We start from the raw sequence: 21603 nt of genomic DNA, 5'->3' as shown, positions 1-21603 counted from the left end.
ACTATGGGAGTTCTGGTCCCCACTAGAATAGGTAAACACGTCCACACACAGAATCTGCGTGTCCACACACAGAATCTGCGTGTCCTCATCAGAAGGTCTGTGTCCAGGTTTCTCAGTGGAGGGTCCGTCCCAGGCGAAGATCGAGTGTGATGATAAGGGCGACGGGTCATGTGACGTGCGGTACTGGCCAATGGAAGCAGGAGAGTATGCGGTGCATGTGCTCTGTAACAACGAGGACATCCAGCACTCTCCCTTCATGGCTGAAATCACTGCTGCTGTAAACAAGGACTACTACCCTGATAAGGTATGTTAAATCACTGCTCTAAACAAGGACTACTACCCTGATAAGGTATGTTAAATCACTGCTGCTGTAAACAAGGACTACTAAGGTATTTATTATGGATCCCCATTAGTTCCTGCCAAGGCAGCAGCTACTCTTCCTGGGGTTTATTATGGATCCCCATTAGTTCCTGCCAAGGCAGCAGCTACTCTTCCTGGGGTTTATTATGGATCTCCATTAGTTCCTGCCAAGGCAGCAGCTACTCTTCCTGGGGTTTATTATGGATCCCCATTAGTTCCTGTCAAGGCAGCAGCTACTCTTCCTGGGGTTTATTATGGATCCCCATTAGTTCCTGCCAAGGCAGCAGCTACTCTTCCTGGGGTCCCACAAAATTAAGGCAATTTGTACAATTTTAAAAACATTACAATACATTCTCAGATTTGACAACACACTGCCCTCAGGCCCCTACTCCATCACTACCACAGTGCTAAATCTGTGTGTATATTTTGTATGTTATTGTGTCTGTGCCTGTGTGTTGCTTCCCTGCTGTTCCATAAGGTGTTTCTTTATCGGTTTCTTAAATCTGATTCTACTGCTGCATCAGTTACCTGATGTGGAATAGAGTTCCATGTAGTCATGGCTCTATGTAGTACTGTGTGCCTCCCATAGTCTGTTCTGGACTTGGGGACTGGTATGTGTGTTAAGATAAAAGCCCACCCCTGGGGAGCCCACCCCTGGGGAGCCCACCACACCGGGGCCCACCACATGTTTCAACTTTAAGAATATGAAGAGGACTCCAGTCCCCAGATATGTGGTGGAGTAGGGGGCCTGAGGGCACACAGTGTGTTGTAGATATGTGGTGGAGTAGGAGCCTGAGGGCACAGTGTGTTGTAGATATATGGTAGTGGCGGAGGAGGGGCCTGAGGGCACACAGTGTGTTGTAGATATGTGGTAGTGGTGGAGGGGCCTGAGGGCACACAGTGTGAATCTGAATGTATTGTAATGTTTTTAAAAATTCTTAACACAATGAAGAGGACTTTGTGGCTCCCCAGGGGTGGGCCCCGGTGTGGCTCCCGGGGGGGTGGCTCGGCTCCCCAGGGGTGGGCCCCGGTGTGGCTCCCGGTGGGGTGGCTCGGCTCCCCAGGGGTGGGCCCCGGTGTGGCTCCCGGTGGGGTGGCTCGGCTCCCCAGGGGTGGGCCCCGGTGTGGCTCCCCAGGGGTAGTTAACCCTTCAGTGGCTCTCATCTCACCAGATTTTCTGTCTAACCCGGGGTTTTGAACTGGCAACCCTCCAGTTGCTAACCTGTTTGATGCGCTCTCTTTGCTGTGTCCAGGTGAAGGCGTATGGTCCAGGCCTACAGAGCAGTGGTCTTGCTGTGGGGAAACCCACTGAGTTCACTGTCGACGCCAAGCTGGGAGGGAATGCTGCCCTCAACATCCTGGCACAGGTACGTGTAGATAACACACTGGGGGTGATTTAACGTACATAGGTGGGCGTGTGGAGGTGGGCGTGTGGAGGTGGGCGTGTGGACGGTAGTGGAGGTGTCATTGTATTCGCTGAAGGACAGGCCAAACCAACTGAATGAGGCACAGCCGGTTTAACAATGATACTACGGGTTTCTCTCTTTCTACATGGCACATTCATTATTACTTACATTGTCAAAATATATATAAGTAAATGGTGGGACCAACAGCAATAATAGTAGTGTACATGGGATCAACAATATTAATGAGAACCATAATACATTAAAGCAATGGGAGAAGACCAGTCTCATCCGGACTGAAGAGGCATGACACGGTATGAAAAACACAACTACATGGGAAATATCATCGACATTACATTACACTTTTCACTGGCTGTCCCTCAGGTTGTGGCAGCAGGACACATATTTGGCTGCCAAAACTGCACATTTTGGATTTTCACCTAATAAATATTGGATTTCTTTTGTTTCATTCTTTATTGCATGATAATTTTGGGAAAGACATTCTCTTAGGTCTGAGTATTTGTCAGTGTAATAGGAAATGCAGCCAGTGGTAGATGTCTGTACTGTTTGCACTCCATCTATAGGCCTGTTTAGTACCAGGTCATTTATTGGGCTGTGACGCTTCATGGTTGGGTTCTGCTCTTCTCAGATGCACTGTGATTTTACTGAAGGCTATGAGAGACTCTGGGTTGAGGTCGGTGAGGAAGTAGTCTACAGTACTACTGCCAAGAGATGAGCTATATGTGTACCTACCAAAAGAGTCCCCTCTCAGCCTACCAGGCAGTTAACCCATTGTTCCTAGGCAGTCATTGAAAATAAGAATTTGTTCTTAACTGACTTGCCTAGTTAAATAAAGGTAAAATTAAATTTAAAAAAAATACCATTGACTATGTACAGACCCAGTGTTTCACAGAGCTGTAGGTGTACCTACCAATAGGAGTCCCCCCTCAACCCCCTCAGCCTGTACAGACCCAGTGTTTCACAGAGCTGTAGGTGTACCTACCAATAGGAGTCCCCCCTCAACCCCCTCAGCCTGTACAGACCCAGTGTTTCACAGAGCTGTAGGTGTACCTACCAATAGGAGTCCCCCCTCAACCCCCTCAGCCTGTACAGACCCAGTGTTTCACAGAGCTGTAGGTGTACCTACCATAGGAGTCCCCCCTCAACCCCCTCAGCCTGTACAGACCCAGTGTTTCACAGAGCTGTAGGTGTACCTACCAATAGGAGTCCCCCCTCAACCCCCTCAGCCTGTACAGACCCAGTGTTTCACAGAGCTGTAGGTGTACCTACCATAGGAGTCCCCCCTCAACCCCCTCAGCCTGTACAGACCCAGTGTTTCACAGAGCTGTAGGTGTACCTACCAATAGGAGTCCCCCCTCAACCCCCTCAGCCTGTACAGACCCAGTGTTTCACAGAGCTGTAGGTGTACCTACCATAGGAGTCCCCCCTCAACCCCCTCAGCCTGTACAGACCCAGTGTTTCACAGAGCTGTAGGTGTACCTACCAATAGGAGTCCCCCCTCAACCCCCTCAGCCTGTACAGACCCAGTGTTTCACAGAGCTGTAGGTGTACCTACCATAGGAGTCCCCCCTCAACCCCCTCAGCCTGTACAGACCCAGTGTTTCACAGAGCTGTAGGTGTACCTACCATAGGAGTCCCCCCTCAACCCCCTCAGCCTGTACAGACCCAGTGTTTCACAGAGCTGTAGGTGTACCTACCATAGGAGTCCCCCCTCAACCCCCTCAGCCTGTACAGACCCAGTGTTTCACAGAGCTGTAGGTGTACCTACCAATAGGAGTCCCCCCTCAACCCCCTCAGCCTGTACAGACCCAGTGTTTCACAGAGCTGTAGGTGTACCTACCATAGGAGTCCCCCCTCAACCCCCTCAGCCTGTACAGACCCAGTGTTTCACAGAGCTGTAGGTGTACCTACCAATAGGAGTCCCCCCTCAACCCCCTCAGCCTGTACAGACCCAGTGTTTCACAGAGCTGTAGGTGTACCTACCATAGGAGTCCCCCCTCAACCCCCTCAGCCTGTACAGACCCAGTGTTTCACAGAGCTGTAGGTGTACCTACCATAGGAGTCCCCCCTCAACCCCCTCAGCCTGTACAGACCCAGTGTTTCACAGAGCTGTAGGTGTACCTACCATAGGAGTCCCCCCTCAACCCCCTCAGCCTGTACAGACCCAGTGTTTCACAGAGCTGTAGGTGTACCTACCATAGGAGTCCCCCCTCAACCCCCTCAGCCTGTACAGACCCAGTGTTTCACACTCTTTTGTTTTTCACTTTGTCATAGTTGTTTCTGTGGGGGCATGTGGGGAGGGAAAGGTTGTTGCTTCCTGTCTGTATGTGGGGAGGGAAAGGTTGTTGCTTCCTGTCTGTATGTGGGGAGGGAAAGGTTGTTGCTTCCTGTCTGTATGTGGGGAGGGAAAGGTTGTTGCTTCCTGTCTGTATGTGGGGAGGGAAAGGTTGTTGCTTCCTGTCTGTATGTGGGGAGGGAAAGGTTGTTGCTTCCTGTCTGTATGTGGGGAGGGAAAGGTTGTTGCTTCCTGTCTGTATGTGGGGAGGGAAAGGTTGTTGCTTCCTGGTAGGTGTTTGTCCCCATTACTTAAGTGTCTTGTTCTTCTGCTGTTCTAGCATTCAGGTCTCCACAGACCAGTATGTTGCCTTGGGCCTGAAAGTGACTAATTTCCCCCTCTAGAATGGAGAAACTATCTTCATTGAAGTAGGGTGACTCTGAGGTGGGGAATGTATGTGGCACAGAGGAATATGTTTTTCTGTCAAGATGGCCTCCTTGTTGATTTTTAACCAGAAAAATAATTATCCTGTTTTGATCAATTCGTTTGATTTAATTAGTTCAGATTTATACCATATTAGCATTCCCCCTGAGTCCCTGCCCTGTCTGATTCCTTTATTTTAGTGGATGGTATGATTATCTCCCTATAACCTAGTGGACAGCCAGTGGAAACATCACCTCTGCACCATGTTTCCTGTAGTACTACAATATCAACATCATCAATTTCTTTCAGGAAGTCTGGGTTTCTGCTCCTTAGCCCAAAAGCAGAGGACTTCAATCCTTGTAAATTCCAACATGCAACGTAAAAAGCAACTGTTTTTTCTTTACCTTCAAAATCAGACAAACACACAATCCAACAAGAACTATTAAAATAGGATTTTTCAATTAACATAAACTCTTTATTATGCAAATGTGATTTGTTTATAATTTAAGATATAATTTGTGTCATGCCACTTGGGTGGGTGTAGTGCGGATGGTGGAGTTCTTGTGCTCATCTTACCATGCCCCTCGGCCTATCACGTGAGCATAGTAGACTCAGCATTTGTTTAATGTCACTCATTTTGTTGGTGGAGGCTGGGCCAGTTGCTCCCCTCACAGCCTGTGCGTAGCTCTGCCTGCTGGGCTGGGGGGGTCCAGGGTGCTGGCCTGGGGGGGTCCAGGGTGCTGGTTTAAAGCGACGTCCTTGAGTCTTGGCGAGGATGGGGACTGTCTCCCTGTAGAGGTGAACATGGTCATAGAGACAGTCCAGATCAAGGATGGGGACCGTCTCCCTGTACAGGTGAACATGGTCATAGAGACAGTCCAGAACGAGGATGGGGACCGTCTCCCTGTACAGGTGAGCATGGTCATAGAGACAGTCCAGATCGAGGATGGGGACCGTCTCCCTGTACAGGTGAGCATGGTCATAGACAGTCCAGATCGTGGTGATCTAGCTGCTCCTGCAGCCTGTCCTCTGTCCTGTTTCTCTCCTGTAGCTCCTCTTAGTGTGGCCAGATCGTTATTACTCTTCTGCCTGTCTTTTTGGAGATCTCTCACCTTCTTTGTTAGATCAGCCAGCTCTCTCTCTCTCTCGTCCGTCTCTCTCTTGCTGAACTTCTTTCAGCTGTGTTGCAAGGTTGCTGTCCTGCTCTGTCCTCACCTTGGTTAGGAGCTCCTCTAAGGTGTGGTTGTCTGGTTGCTGTTTGCTCATGCTCTCCCTCAGCAGGACCACCTCCCCCTCCAGTCTGGTGAACTCATCCCTCATGGCAGCCATGGTGGTGAGGAGGGCCTGAGCCTGCTCTGCACTGAGGGGTCGCTCTCCTCCTGGGGCGTGTCCTCCACTATGGTGGGAAGAGAGGTGTTGGATGTGCTTTTTTGGGTGGGGATAGTAGGGGTGAGGGTGGTGCTGGTGGAGTTTGTCTTGTGGGAGGGCATGTCACTGGTGTCCTCTCGCTCTGCTCTCTCCTTATTGGTCTGAAAGTCTGTTTCAAACAGCCTAATGTTACCTTGCACCATGACAGTCCCAGTCTTGTAGAGGTTGATTGTTATCGTGGTGCTGTCAGGGTCGTCTGTCTCTTTGACTTTCAGCTTCCTCCCATTACAGATTCCCTCTGTCTTTATGGATGGGTAGTGAGAGCAGACTGCTGAGCACCAGGCATTTGGCTGGTCAGTGAGGAAGATGAGATTACTCACGTCACCGTTTTTGTAAAGGTCTGCGAAAAAGGTTTCTGGCCTCCCCTGTAGTAGTTTCTGTTTAAAAGTTTTCCTCGTTGTGTCTTTTTTTGGCCTCTTTAGGGTAGAGAACAGATTCAGCGCTGGGGGAGTGGGGACATGGTGCCTGTGGGCTCTGCTGCTCTGTCCTGCTGCCCCGTTGCCATAGCAACCAGTTTCTTTCTGTTGTTGCTAGCTAGCTCCTTTTTGGTTGACTCACTCAGTTTGGTCGTTTGTAGTTGTATTAACTCCCCTTGCTAGGTTTGTTCTAGCTTGTCTGCTGGCTAGGTCTTTGGTGTAGCTAGAGAACTTCTTAACTTAAGACGCAAAGTTTATTTTTTTTCTATTCTGAATGAAGAGTTGTTCATCACTTGTCTGGAATTCTTTTTCGATTAGTGTTTCTCATTCTAAAAACCAAAAAATATTAAATATATCAGGATCTCTGTCTCTGTCTGTCTCTCTCTAGGATGGTGAGGGTACTAAGTCTCTCTCTCTCGCTCTCTAGGATGGTGAGGGTACTAAGTCTCTTTCTCTCTCTCTCTCTCTCTCTCTCTAGGATGGTGAGGGAACCCCAGTAGATGTTCAGGTGAAGGATAACGGTAATGGAACGTACACCTGCAGTTACACCCCCAAGAAACCCCTCAAACACACCGTCATGGCGTCCTGGGGCGGGGTCAACATACCGGACAGTCCCTTCAGGGTGAGCACCCATACAGAAGAAATGCTGAATGGGGATTTCAGCTTCACATACACTCTTCCTGACTGTTTTCTCGTGTGTGTAGATGACTATCGGGGCAGGCTGCCACCCTAACAAGGTGAAGGTGTCAGGTCCTGGTGTGGCTAAAACAGGGCTGAAGGCATTTGAACCAACATTCTTCACTGTGGACTGTGCTGAGGCGGGTCAAGGTAAGACTGTTGCACTACACCAGCCCAATTCTGATTCCCTTCCCCAAGTGTTTCTTTCACCTTTCGCTCCTCATGGATTTAAAAGGAATAAACTCGTATGGTGTCTGATGTGGAAGCTCCCTGTACTACTCGGAGTAGTGCTCAGACCATGTGCTGACTAGCTGGCAAGTCTCTTCACTGACATTTTGAACCTCTCCCTGACCCAGTCTGTAATACCAACAGTCCCTGTGCCCGAGAACGGCAAGGTAACCTGTCTAAATGACTACCGACCCGTAGCGCTCAAGTCTGTAGCCATGAAATGCTTTGAAAGGCTGGTCATGGCTCACATCAACAGCATCATCCTGGACCCGCTCCATTTCTCATAGCGCCCCAACAGATTAACAGATGACGCCATCTCTATTGCACTCCACACTGCCTTCTCCCACCTGGACAAAAGAAACACATACAGGACCAGTCCAAAGTTTGGACACCTACTCATTCAAGTGTTTTTCTTAATTTTGTTACTATTTTCTACATTGTATAATAATAGTGAAGACATTAAAACTATAGAATAACACATGTGGAGTCATGTAGTAACCAAAAAAAGTGTTAAACGAATCAAAATATATTTGAGATTTGTTAAAGTAGCCACCCTGTCTGGATGACAGCTGTGGACCCTCTTGGCATCAGATATGGAGCGTGTCGATTTCCTGAAATAAATCTCTTCATGTTTATTCAACATTATTAATATCTCAAAAGTACCCTTTTCGATTTGGTTAATTTTAGATATTGTTTGGAACAAAATACTCTTCAAACATGTCAAATTTCCAGAGTGGGCTTTCTGGTACTTTTAACGATGTGACCCATTTTAAACAGAAATTGACATTGGTAAATGACCAATCACAGCACACTAAAGTTTAAAGGATACTTTTGAGAGATTATTTTTGTTGATTAAAAGTGAATGTGTGTTTCAGAATGTAGATGTACTCCATATAACACTATGGAATATAATGATACCAAGAGGACAGGTCACAGGGTCTGAATTCATCTGGATGACGTCAAGAGGTCTATCATGTTAACAGGTCACAGGGTCTGAATTCATCTGGATGATACCAAGAGGTCAGGTCACAGGGTCTGAATTCATCTGGATGACGTCAAGAGGTCTATCATGTTAACAGGTCACAGGGTCTGAATTCATCTGGATGACGTCAAGAGGTCTATCATGTTAACAGGTCACAGGGTCTGAATTCATCTGGATGACGTCAAGAGGTCTATCATGTTAACAGGTCACAGGGTCTGAATTCATCTGGATAAAGTCAAGAGGTCTATCATGTTAACAGGTCACAGGGTCTGAATTCATCTGGATAAAGTCAAGAGGTCTATCATGTTAACAGGTCACAGGTTCTGAATTCATCTGGATGACGTCAAGAGGTCTATCATGTTAACAGGTCACAGGGTCTGAATTCATCTGGATGACGTCAAGAGGTCTATCATGTTAACAGGTCACAGGGTCTGAATTCATCTGGATAAAGTCAAGAGGTCTATCATGTTAACAGGTCACAGGGTCTGAATTCATCTGGATAAAGTCAAGAGGTCTATCATGTTAACAGGTCACAGGTTCTGAATTCATCTGGATGAAGTCAAGAGGTCTATCATGTTAACAGGTCACAGGGTCTGAATTCATCTGGATAAAGTCAAGAGGTCGGACTACTTTCCGAATACGCTGTAAAAAGCATGTCAAACATTATTCCTCCGAATGAAGTTCCTATGTGAGAATTATCTGAATCCCCAAATATTTAATGCATACACTAAATCGGCCCGCTGTCTTCCGGTGCGATCCCACTTGTATCTTTGCCATGTCATTGTACAGCTGATATTTGTGTGTGTGCCCCCCAGGTGACATCAGTATCGGTATAAAGTGCTCTCCAGGCGTGGTGGGACCGGCGGAGGCAGACATCGACTTCGACATCATCAGGAACGACAACGACACGTTTACCGTTAAATACACCCCGCCAGGCGCTGGTAGTTACACTATCATGGTGCTGTTTGCTGACCAGGTGGGTAGTGTTTACAGTACTGTGGCTAACACTATCATGGTGCTGTTTGCTGACCAGGTGGGTAGTGTTTACAGTACTGTGGCTAACACTATCATGGTGCTGTTTGCTGACCAGGTGGGTAGAGTGTTTACGGTACTGTGGCTAACCCGTCATGGTGGTAGGATTGTCTCTTTCCTCTCTGCGTTCCAGTTCTCCAGCTCCTGTTAATGTTGGCTGACTTCTTCCTTGATAGTGTGTCTGTGTGACACCACCTCTCTGTGTTCCAGACCATCCCCATGACTCCCATCAGGATCAAAGTTGACCCGTCACACGACGCCAGCAAGGTCAAGGCTGAGGGACCTGGACTCAACCGCAGTGGTGAGACACGCTAAACACTCAAAAGCTATGAAAGACAGGAAGTTAAAGTCAGCCTTCACATACAGGATACCAATAATGAATCCTTTCTTGGTTTCCTCCCTCCTCCCCTCCCTCCAGGTGTGGGGTTGACCAAGCCAACACACTTCACAGTACTCACCTTTTCATCCACCAGAGATAACTAACCCTTTCCTGTTCCATGGCCTCTCTCCCCTCTTTTCTCTCGTCCAGGTGTGGAGTTGACCAAGCCAACCCACTTCACAGTAAACACCAAGGCTGCAGGTAAAGCCAAGCTGGACGCTGTGTTCTCCGGCCCGGCTAAAGGAGAGGCTGTTAAGGACTTTGAGATCATTAACAACCATGACAACACTCACACGGTCAAGTACACCCCCATCCAGCAGGGGCCTCTGGGAGTGGCCGTCACCTACGGAGGAGATTCTATTCCCAAGAGCCCCTTCTCCATCCCTGTGGCTCCAAGCCTCGACCTCAGCAAGATACAAGTTGATGGACTGGGAGACAGTATGTACAAGAACCACTACAGTATATAGTATAGATGGTGATATAGGATCTATATTGTGTAGATGATGCTGTAGTATAGATAGTGATATAGGATCTAGTGTGTAGATGGTACTGTAGTATAGATAGTGATATAGGTTCTAGTGTGTAGATGGTGATATAGGATCTGTAGTATAGATAGTGATATAGGATCTGTAGTATAGATAGTGATATAGGATCTGTAGAGTGTAGATGGTGATATAGGATCTGTAGTGTGTAGATGGTACTGTAGTATAGATGGTGATATAGGATCTGTAGAGTGTAGATGGTGATATAGGATCTGTAGTGTAGATGGTACTGTAGTATAGATAGTGATATAGGAAATGGCCAGGAACAACTTTCTTCTGAAACTCGTCAGTCTATTTAATGAAGCTGCCAGTTGAGGATTTGTGAGGCGTCTGTTTCTCAAACTAGACACTCTAACATAATTGTCCTCTTGCTCAGTTGTGCACCAGGGTCTCCCACTCTTTCTATTCTGGTTAGAGCCAGTTTTCGCTGTTCTGTGAAGGGAGTAGTACACAGCGTTGTACGAGATATTCAGTTTCTTGGCAATTTCTCGCATGGAGATACTCTAGTCTAAAGAAGGCCAGTTTAATTGCTTCTTTAATCAGAACAACAGTTTTCAGCTGTGCTAACATAATTGAAAAAGGGTTTTCTAATGATCAATTAGCCTTTTAAAATGATCAACTTGGATTAGCTAACACAACGTGCCATTGGAACACAGGAGTGATGGTTGCTGATAATGGGCCTCTACGCCATTAGATTTTTGAGCGACTTAGTCATTGTTCAAGTGTAGTAGTGTCTAAGCATCCTCTCTTCCTGTATCTGTCTCGCTCTGTAGAGATAACAGTGGGTAAGGACCAGGAAGTGACCGTGAAGTCCAAGGGAGCAGGAGGTCAGGGGAAGGTGGGAGCTAAGGTTACAGGGCCCTCTGGGAAACCTGTCACCTGCAAGGTACTGAGCTTGATTGCTTTGTGCTGTTTCAACAGTTATTTATCCTAATTCTATGTTTATTGTGCAACACTTTGGGCTCAAACAATTTACCAAATGTGCTATACAAATAAGTGTCCTCATTATTCAATTTAATGCTAATATAATTATTCAGGTGGAACCGGGGCTTAAACCAGAGACCAGTCAGGTGAAGTTTATCCCTCGAGAGGCGGGGCCATACCAGGTGGAGCTGACCTATGACAGCGCTCCCATCCCAGGATCCCCTTTCAAACCCACCGCCTACCCCCCCACTGATGCCACCAAGGTAAACGTGACCTCTAACCCTAGTTCAAATGACTTGATATTTGACTAGACCTTTATTATAAAATCTAAACAAATCAAAGTTTATTTGTCATATGCACTGAATACAGCAGTGTTCACAGTACAATTAAATACTTCCTGTGCCCCCCCCCTCCCCCTTTCAGGTGAAGTGTTCTGGCCCAGGGTTGGAGCGTGCCAAGGTGGGAGAGACTGGGGAGTTTGTGGTGGACTGTACCAACGCAGGTCCAGCTGAGCTGACCATAGAGATCATCAGTGACAGCGGGACAGAGGCAGAGGTCCACATCCAGGATAATGGAGACGGAACCTACACCATCACCTACATCCCCCTGTACCCCGGCTCCTACACCCTCACCATCCGCTACGGGGGGCAGGATGTACCCAACTTCCCCGCCCGCCTCACAGTGGAGCCGGCCGTCGACGCCAGTGGAATCCGCGTGTTCGGACCGGGAGTGGAGGGCAAAGGTCAGAGTTCGTTCTTGCTGGGTGTTCTGTGTTCTAGGCATCAAGGTTGTTGTAGTTTTGTGTTTTTATATACTTTTTATTTCTATTCGGTTTTTCTATTTTGAAGTTTAGTTTATTTTCAGACCTGATTTGTTTTTTGTTTTTATACAAATATTTATGTCATTAAAAATATATGTTTTAGAGTTCGGGACAAAGTATGGTGTCCTTTGGCTAGGCTAGCTCCCTAGTGGGTTTCTTCCCTGTTAGCTAGTGATAGATGCTCAAGCTAGGCCGATTTGAAACGGCGCTGTCTTCTGGCAGCATTTACCTGCCAGATTTAGAAGCTTGAAAACCCCATAAAGAATAATAAGCATTCGCCATTTAGATTTTTGCCAAAAGTTAAGGAAAAAAAACTAAACCCAATTCATGATGGTTATTTTAGTGAGTTTTGGATTCAAAGATAATGGTTTTAGTTTTTCAAATGGGTTTGTTTATTATTTCAGTTTACTAAATTGTTTCATGAATAGTTTTAATTTGATATAATAACCTTTCTAGGTGTGTTCTGTGTTCTAGGTTTATTCTAGGCATGTTCTGTGTTCTTAGCCTGTTTATAGATTTGTTCATAGCCTGTGTTCTGTGTTCTAGGCGTGTTCCGCGAGGCGACCACAGACTTCACGGTAGACGCCAGAGCTCTGAACCAGACGGGAGGGAACCACATCAAGACAGTGATCCAGAATCCATCTGGATCCGTTACCGACGCGGTCATCACCGACCGCCGTGACGGCACCTACAGCGTAGAGTACACTCCCTACGAAGAGGGTGAGTTAGTGCCATCTGCTTGCCATTAAGTGTAGTGAGCATGATGTCCACAATCTGTCCACACTCTGTATCCAGACACCATGACGTGTGTTGTCCAGAATGACTGATCATGTACACTACTAACAAGAATAGACTGACGAGTTTCTGAAGAAATGTCATTGTTTCTGGCCATTTTGAGCTTGTAAGCGAACCCACAAATGCTGATGCTCAAGATACTCAACTAGTCTAAAGAAGGCCAGTTGTATTGCTACTTTAATCAGAACAACAGTTTTCAGCTGTGCTAACAATTGCAAAAGGGTTTTCTAATGATCTATTAGCCTTTTTAAAATGATACACTTGGATTAGCTAACCCAACGTGCCATTGGAACACAGGAGTGATGGTTGCTGATAATGGGACTCTGCCTATGTAGATATTCCATTAAAAATCAGCCGTTTCCAGCTACAATAGTCATTTACAACATTAACAATATCTACACTTTCTCTGATCAATTTGATGTTTTAATGGACAAAAAATGTGCTTTTCTTAAACAAGGACATTTCTAAGTGACCCCAAACTTTAGAATGGTAGTGTGTTTAATGTCCACCACTGTAGAGGTGATCTATATGTTAACTCTGTTTAATGTCCAGGTCCCCACCACTGTAGAGGTGATCTATATGATAACTCTGTTTAATGTCCAGGTCCCCACAGTGTAAAGGTGGCGTACGATGAGTCTCCAGTTCCCAAAAGTCCGTTCCGCGTGGCAGTGACAGAGGGTTGTGACCCGGGGCGCGTACGTGCACATGGACCCGGCTTGGACAGTGGCATCACCAACAAAGCCAACAAGTTCACTGTGGAAACCCGGTACGAGAGACACACTAATCCACATTGAGGATCGTTTTTTAGTTTGAATTCCCATGTACCAAATAAAAAATGTAAAACGTTAAGTAGGTTTCCATCGCATTTTGGTTGGTTTTGTCACTAAAATGTTGCGTTATATTGCGACTGGCTCAGATACAGTGCCGGTATAGCACACGTAACATGACAAAAGAGCAAGATCATTTTTATTTGTGAAACAATCACCAGAATAATCCCACAGCATGATGGTTATTATATCAAGAGTTTTCACCTCCATTTCTCACATCGCTCATTTTACACACAAAGATTCCATCTTGCATATTGTAGATTTATTTGTATTTTTATGTACTCTACTCGTATGAAAAGGAAACCTGGTTAGAATGATGATCTGTCTCTCTGTAGTGGTGCGGGTACAGGTGGTCTGGGTCTGGCTGTAGAGGGCCCATCTGAGGCTAAGATGTCCTGCACCGACAACAAAGATGGCAGCTGCAGCGTAGAGTACATTCCCTACGAGGCTGGAACGTATAACCTCAACATCACCTACGGAGGACAGCCCATCGCTGGTATGGAGACACACACACATGCTGGTACTTTGTATTGTGAAGCTAGCTAGTGATCTTCCCAATCTCAAATCAAACTTTGTCACATGCGCCGAATACAACAAGTGTAGACTTCACCGTGAAATACTTACTTACAAGCCCTTAGCCAACAGTGCAGTTCAAGAAGAAAATATTTACCAAGTAGGCTAAAATAAAAAGTAACATAATAATAATAATAATAATAATAATAATAATAATAATAATAATAATAATAATAATAATAATAATAATAATAATAATAATAATAATAATAATAATAATAATAATAATAATAATAATAATAATAATAATAATAACAACAAGGCTACATACAGGGGGCACCTCGACTGAGTCGGTGTGCAGGGGTACAGGCTAGTAGAGGTAATCTGTACATGTAGGTGGGGGTGAAGTGACTATGCACGGATAATAAACAGCGAGTAGCAGCAGTGTATAAAATGGAGTGGGGGGGTCGTCAATGTAAATTGTCCGGTGGTGATTTTTATGAATTGTTCAGCAGTCTTGTTGCTCGGGGGTAAAAGCTGTTGAGCCTTTTGGTCCTAGACTTGGCGCTCCAGTACCGCTTGCCGTGCTGTAGCAGACTTTGGTGATCGGAGTCTCTGACCATTTCAAGGGATTTCCTCTGACACCGCTTATTATATAGGTCCTGGATGGCAGGCAGCTTGGCCCCAATGATGTACTGGGCCGTACACACTACCCTTTGTAGTGCCTTGCGGTCAAATGCCGAGCAGTTGCCATACCAAGCAGTGACGCAACCAGTCGGGATGCTGTTGATGTGAGCATTGACCAGCTTTTCAAAGCACTTCATGGCTACTGATGTGAGTGCCACGTGGCAAGTTACCTTCGCTTCTTTGGGCACAGGGACTATGGTGGTCTACTTGAAACATGTAGGTATTAGACTCGGAACAGGGAGAGGTTGAAAATGTCAGTGAAGACAATTGACAGTTGGTCCACGCATGCTTTGAGTACATGTCCTGGTAATCCGTCTGGCCCAGCGGCTTTGACTGTCACACAGTCATCCAGAACAGCAGGTGCTCTCGTGCATGCTTCAGTGTTGCTTGCCTCCAAGTGAGCATAAAAGGCATATATCTCATCTGGTAGGCTCGCGTCACTGGGCAGCTCGCGTCTGGGTTTCCCTTTGTAGTCCGTAATAGTTTTCTAGCCCTGCCACATCCGACGAGCGTCACAGCCGGTGTAGTAAGATTCAATCTTAATCCTATATTGACGCTTTTCTTGTTTGATGGTTCATCTGAGGGCATAGCAGGATTTCTTATAAGTGTCCGGATTAGTCTCCTTGAAGCGTCAGCTCTAGCCTTTAGTTCGATGTGGATGTTGCCTGTAATCCATGGCATCTGGTTGGGATATGTACGTACAGTCACTGTGGAGACGACGTCATTGATGCACTTATTGATGAAGCCGATGACTGAGGTGGTGTATTCCTCAATGCCATTGGATGAATCCCGGAACATATTCCAATTTGTTAGAAAAACAGTCCTGTAGTGTAGCATCCGCATCGTCAGACTACTAGTATTGAGCGAGTCGCTGGTACTTCCTGCTTTAGTTTTTGCTTGTACGCAGGAATCAAGAGGATGGAATTATGGTCAGATTTGCCAAATGTGGGGCGGGGGAAAGTTTTGTATGCATCTCTGTGGAGTAAAGGTGGTCTAGGATTTTTTTTTTCCCCTCGTTGCACATGTGACATGCTGGTAAAACTGATTTAAGTTTCCCTGAATTAAAGTCCCCGGCCACTAGGAGCGCCGCTTCTGGGTGAGCATTTTCTTCTTTACTTATGACCTTTTACAGTTTGTTTTGAGTGGTCTTTGTGCCAGCTTCGCTTTGGTGGTAAATAGACGGCTACGAATAGTGTGGTCTACAGCTTATCATAAGGTACTCTACCTCAGGCGAGCAATACCTCGAGACTTCTTTAATATTAGACATTGCGCACCAGCTGTTATTGACAAATAGACACACACCCCCACCCCTCGTCTTACCAGACGTAGCTTCTCTGTTCTGCCGGTGCATGGAAAATCCCGGCAGTTCTATATTATCTGTGTCATCGTTCAGCCACGTCTCGGTGAACTGTGTCGTCGTTCAGCCACGTCTCGGTGAACTGTGTCGTCGTTCAGCCACGTCTCGGTGAACTGTGTCGTCGTTCAGCCACGTCTCGGTGAACTGTGTCGTCGTTCAGCCACGTCTCGGTGAAACATAAGATGTTAGGTTTTTAATGTCCCGTTGGCAGGATCATCTTAATCGTAGGTCATCAATTTTATTTTCCAATGATTGCAAGTTAGCAAGAAGAATGGAAGGCAATGGGAGTTTACTCGCTCGCCTCTGGATTCTCAGAAGGATCCCCGCTCTGCAGCCTCTTTTCCAGAATCTGTGAGGATAGCTAGTGAACTTCCCAATCTGGGATAATAAAGAACTAGTACAACATCCACTAAACCCACATCTGACCTCTCTCCCGGTCTACCCTCTCTTTCTCCCCCATCTCTTGCACTGTCTTTAGGCAGTCCATTCCAGGTTCCTGTCAGTGACACGGTGGACAGTTCTAAGGTTAAGTGCCAGGGGGTGGGGCTTGGAACCAACGTGCGTGCCAACATTCCACAGGCCTTCACAGTGGACGCCTCTAAAGCAGGAGTCGCCCCTCTACAAGTCAGAGTACAGGGACCCAAAGGTGTGTGCCAGCCCTTTATTTGATTCTAGAACTTTTGGTTCCTGTGTCCAACTCTGGTTTCTCTGTGTGGTGTGTAGGTGTAGTGGAGCCAGCAGAGTTAGTGGATAATGGAGACCAGACTCACACCGTGAACTACATCCCGACCAGAGAGGGACCTTACTCTATCAACGTACTGTATGCTGACCAAGAGATCCCACGCAGGTAACACACACACACACGCAGGTCATGCGCACACACTCCTGCAAAGTTCTTGTCACATGCACAGGATGCACAGGATATATAGGTGTAAACGGTACAGTGAATAGATATAATTATTGGATGACTCTTACCCAGAGACGCTACGTTACCCAGAGACGCTACGTTACCCAGAGACGCTACGTTACCCAGAGACGCTACGTTACCCAGAGACGCTACGTTACCCAGAGACGCTACGTTACCCAGAGACGCTGGTCTAAATTGATGGGTCACTATTGTCTAGACCATGTTCATGAAATACAACAGATGGCTGTAATCACACCCAGACACACCTGTCTAATTTGATGGTCATGTAGTAATCCAGCCGACGTGGAGTCTCTCTGTTTAGACATCTAGCTAGCTAAACAATGACCCGGCATAATCCTAACTAATTCCAATACAAGCATCACAGCTCCTCGTATGAATCTGCAGGGAGCTAAAGCTAGCTAACATTAGGCTATGAATATCAATGCAAATGGATTTCTGATTAGAATAATATTACTACACACATCATACATTTGCTAACTAACAGTATGCTTTAACATAGCAAATAAAAACAACTTCCTGACAAAATTTAGAAACCTATCTTGAAAATGTAGCTAGACTCTTACCATATGCATGGATCAACGCTTCACGGCAGGAACCATTTAACTCCGTTTTGTTTTTAGCTGCATCTTATTTTAGTCCCAAAAAAACGCATTTCGCTACATTTGTTTATCTTCAAACACCTCTCCTGTGAAGTAGTGACGTGTGACATACGCCTAGTTTCCTGAAACGAGTCACATATCGACAGACTACATATTTATACACACTACACATTTCTGTGAAAAATGGAGGGACTTCACACAGTTCTGCCACTCTCCAGTCCCTACAAGGTGAAAGTGTTGCCTACCCATGATGCCAGCAAGGTGCGCGCCAGTGGCCCCGGTCTCAACACCACCGGAGTGCCCGCCTCTCTGCCTGTCGAGTTCACCATCGACGCCAAGGATGCAGGAGAGGGGCTGCTCGCCGTGCAGATCACTGTGAGTTCAGTTAACAGACCAATCAGTCTACTCCCACTATGTCTGGATGGCCTGTGGCTCGTCTGGGTGGTGTTATTTAGCAGCAGGAGTAAGCTAACCAGGCATTGGATGCATGCGTCTAGGAGGTGGCATTACCAGCAGTCACATGCACAGGATGTGCCAACTAGTCACTAGTGGCCCTGTCTCATTTCCATGGTGACATCAGTTTGACTGTCTCATTGGTTACCTCATCTGACGGTCTGTTTGCATGGTGACTGTGTCCAGGACCCTGAGGGGAAGCCTAAGAAGGCCAGTATCCGTGACAACCAGGACGGGACTTACCTGGTGTCGTATGTACCTGACATGACTGGTCGTTACACCATCCTGATAAAGTATGGAGGGGATGAGATCCCTTATTCCCCCTACCGCATCAGGGCTCTACCTACTGGGGACGCCAGCAAATGTACTGTCACAGGTAACAGACACACACACACACACAGTGTTTTTGGTACGGTATTGTGTGATGGTTTGAACTGTCCCTTCACCCCACACGTCCTCCTCCACCCTGCTTCACTCCTCATCACATTTGTTTTCATCCGTCCATTTGAAGCACCAGTAGTTGCCTCTCACCCTGACTCTCATTGTGTTTGTCACCGTTTCGCTCCCCTGCTTCCACCCTTCTCCTTCTCAGTGTCAATCGGCGGCCACGGCCTGGGTAAGAACACTTAGATCCACTAGTCTGGTCTTGTTCCGTCTCTGATCCATTACGTTGGTCTGTCTGCATGCAGGATGGCAATACCCATTTTACAGTTCAGCTCCCTTTCCTGACTCACCTCTATCTCTCGCACTATCTCGCTCTCTTTGTCTGTCAATTTCGATTCCAGGGGCTTTATTGGCATGGGAAAGATATGTTAACATTGCCAAAGCAAATGAAATTAATATACAAAATGAACAGTAAACATTACTCGCAGAAGTTCTAAAATAATAAAGACATTACAAATGTCATATGTTGTAACGATGTGCAAATAGTTAAAGTACAAAATGGAAAATGACTAAATGTAAATACAACCTATTTATAATGGTGTCTGTTCTTCACTGGTTGACCTTTTCTTGTGGCAACAGGTCACAAATCTTGCTGCTGTGATGGAACACTGGTATTTCACCCAGTAGATATGGGAGTTTTCAAAATTGGATTTGTTTTTGATTTCTTTATGGATCTGTGTAATCTGTCTCTAATATGGTCATACATTGGACAGGAGGTTAGGAAGTGCAGCTCAGTTTCCACCTCATTTTGTGGGCAGTGTGTCCATAGCCTGTCGTCTCTTGAGAGCCAGGTCTGCCTTTCTCAATAGCAAGGCTATGATCACTGAGTCTGTACATAGTCAAAGCTTTCCTTAAGCTAGGGTCAGTCAGTGGTCAGGTATTCTGCTACTGGGACAAATAGCATTGTAGTTTTTAAATATATATTTTCATTCCAATGTTTCAACATTCCATGTTTTGTTTTCTCACGATTTGTTTGGGTCTAATTGTGTTGCTGCTCTGGGGTCTCTGTCAAGCTCTCTCTGTCTCTCTCAAGCTCTCTCTGTCTCTCTCAAGCTCTCTCTGTGTCTGTCTGTAGCTCGCTCTCTAACTAACGTAGTTTACCTGTAGTACTAGTTGGCATGGTGAATGACATTGTGGGTAATGGAGTTATGGAGGCTGGATGTTGTATGCTGCTGATAGTAATAACTGTCTGTATAACATGTCTGAAATGACACCCTATTCCCTATCTAGTGCACTCTATAAGGAATAGGGCTTGTGGAGAGGATGCATGGATGACTTGTGGGAGGGAGGGTCAGACTTCCTGTGTGACCTTTTCTCTTCATCTGTCTCTCAGGAGCCGGTGTGGGTCCAACCATCCAGATCGGAGAGCAGACTGTCATTACTGTGGATGCAAAGGCTGCTGGGAAAGGAAAGGTAATGATGGAGAGGTGTTTGGTTAGTCTTTATCTGTACGTGGAGGGAGGGAGACGTGGACAGTAGGAGTGAGCACATCTTAGTGTGGCTATAACTCTCTACCCCCCCCCCCCCTTTCCCCTCTCTCTCTGCTCCTACCTCTCTACCTCCCCTCTCTAGGTGACGTGCAGTGTGTGTACCCCAGAAGGGGTTGAGTTAGATGTAGACGTGGTGGAGAATGAGGATGGAACCTTTGATATCTTCTACACTGCCCCCCAGCCTGGAGATTACTGTATCTGCGTTCGCTTTGGAGGGGAACTCATCCCCAACAGCCCCTTCCTGGTCACGGTATGTACACAGTCACCTACAGATATATACACAGGCGCGCACATGTGGTTGAGTGTGTTTTTGCAGGTGTCTGAGTCTTGATTGGTTAATGAGACCTCTGACCCCTCCCTCCTTCTACAGCAGATTCTCATTGGACAGTCCGGAGACCGAGTTCCGTCAGTCTAGAGTCTATCTGAACGTTGTGGAACAGTTCGACAAAATAACTTATTGTTTATTCCACCCCCCCCAGGCATTGGAAGGAGCCCCTTCAGATCAGCTCCTCCAACAGCAACAACTACCACAGTACTACAGTCAACAGCCCTGGGTACTGGTCTCTCCATTCCACTCTCTTCACACAGGGGGAAAAGCAGCCATTTTGTGAATCATCAATGTGGCTCCACATTTGACAAAATGGCCGCCGTGTCTTTACGTCGTCTGTCTGGCTGCTGCTTCTGTCATGATGTCTTTCTCTCACAGTGTCGGTGGTTTCATCTTCATCAACATAATCATCATCGTCATCATGTCATACTTCATGTTTTGGTGTTTGGTCCCTATCGTCTTTTCATTTCAGCTACATTCTATTCTGCTGTGTTTGGTCTCATCGCCCTCACCCTCCAACATCCTGATCCACCTCCGTATCCAATACTGTCCCTCACCCCTCCTCAACATCCTGAACCACCTCACCACCTCCGTATCAATACTGTCCCTCACCCCTCCTCAACATCCTGAACCACCTCACCACCTCCGTATCCAATACTGTCCCTCACCCCTCCTCAACATCCTGAACCACCTCACCACCTCCGTATCCAATACTGTCCCTCATCCCTCCTCAACATCCTGAACCACCTCACCACCTCCGTATCCAATACTGTCCCTCACCCCTCCTCAACATCCTGAACCACCTCACCACCTCCGTATCCAATACTGTCCCTCACCCCTCCTCAACATCCTGAACCACCTCACCACCTCCGTATCAATACTGTCCCTCACCCCTCAACATCCTGAACCACCTCACCACCTCCGTATCAATACTGTCCCTCACCCCTCCTCAACATCCTGAACCACCTCACCACCTCCGTATCCAATACTGTCCCTCACCCCTCAACATCCTGAACCACCTCACCACCTCCGTATCAATACTGTCCCTCACCCCTCAACATCCTGAACCACCTCACCACCTCCGTATCCAATACTGTCCCTCATCCCTCCTCAACATCCTGAACCACCTCACCACCTCCGTATCCAATACTGTCCCTCACCCCTCCTCAACATCCTGAACCACCTCACCACCTCCGTATCCAATACTGTCCCTCACCCCTCCTCAACATCCTGAACCACCTCACCACCTCCGTATCCAATACTGTCCCTCA

General features: G+C 46.7%; 1 protein-coding gene and 1 pseudogene across 10 annotated transcripts in view; one reads left to right on the top strand and one right to left on the bottom strand.

Annotated features, from left to right (window-relative positions):
• flna (filamin A, alpha (actin binding protein 280)) overlaps positions 1 to 21603 on the top strand; it is a 74403-nt gene that overhangs the window by 42596 nt on the left and 10204 nt on the right. For 2 of the 10 annotated variants that reach the window (XM_090204076.1, XM_090204077.1), the window contains exons 13-33: positions 108 to 304; positions 1614 to 1727; positions 6805 to 6948; positions 7031 to 7154; positions 9030 to 9190; positions 9457 to 9547; positions 9776 to 10063; positions 10941 to 11053; positions 11205 to 11354; positions 11515 to 11833; positions 12458 to 12631; positions 13310 to 13472; positions 13869 to 14029; positions 16569 to 16736; positions 16814 to 16937; positions 17836 to 17992; positions 18257 to 18446; positions 18663 to 18686; positions 19848 to 19927; positions 20087 to 20254; positions 20484 to 20558. In XM_090204076.1, the coding sequence (XP_090060202.1) occupies positions 108 to 304; positions 1614 to 1727; positions 6805 to 6948; positions 7031 to 7154; positions 9030 to 9190; positions 9457 to 9547; positions 9776 to 10063; positions 10941 to 11053; positions 11205 to 11354; positions 11515 to 11833; positions 12458 to 12631; positions 13310 to 13472; positions 13869 to 14029; positions 16569 to 16736; positions 16814 to 16937; positions 17836 to 17992; positions 18257 to 18446; positions 18663 to 18686; positions 19848 to 19927; positions 20087 to 20254; positions 20484 to 20558 (3185 nt within the window). Of the gene's footprint in view, positions 1 to 107; positions 350 to 1613; positions 1728 to 6804; positions 6949 to 7030; positions 7155 to 9029; positions 9191 to 9456; positions 9548 to 9775; positions 10064 to 10940; positions 11054 to 11204; positions 11355 to 11514; positions 11834 to 12457; positions 12632 to 13309; positions 13473 to 13868; positions 14030 to 16568; positions 16737 to 16813; positions 16938 to 17835; positions 17993 to 18256; positions 18447 to 18662; positions 18687 to 19847; positions 19928 to 20086; positions 20255 to 20483; positions 20559 to 21603 lie in introns of those variants that run through there. The other 8 variants (XM_090204078.1, XM_090204079.1, XM_090204081.1 and 5 more) reach the window with 6 other exon arrangements.
• LOC149977355 (uncharacterized) lies at positions 5349 to 6415 on the bottom strand (annotated as a pseudogene).

This window comes from Oncorhynchus mykiss, chromosome 16 (assembly GCF_057628025.1).
Source record: "Oncorhynchus mykiss isolate SJ-2025 chromosome 16, ASM5762802v1, whole genome shotgun sequence".
In the NCBI taxonomy this organism is placed as follows: domain Eukaryota; kingdom Metazoa; phylum Chordata; class Actinopteri; order Salmoniformes; family Salmonidae; genus Oncorhynchus; species Oncorhynchus mykiss.
This window is presented reverse-complemented; position numbering and strand designations above follow the sequence as displayed.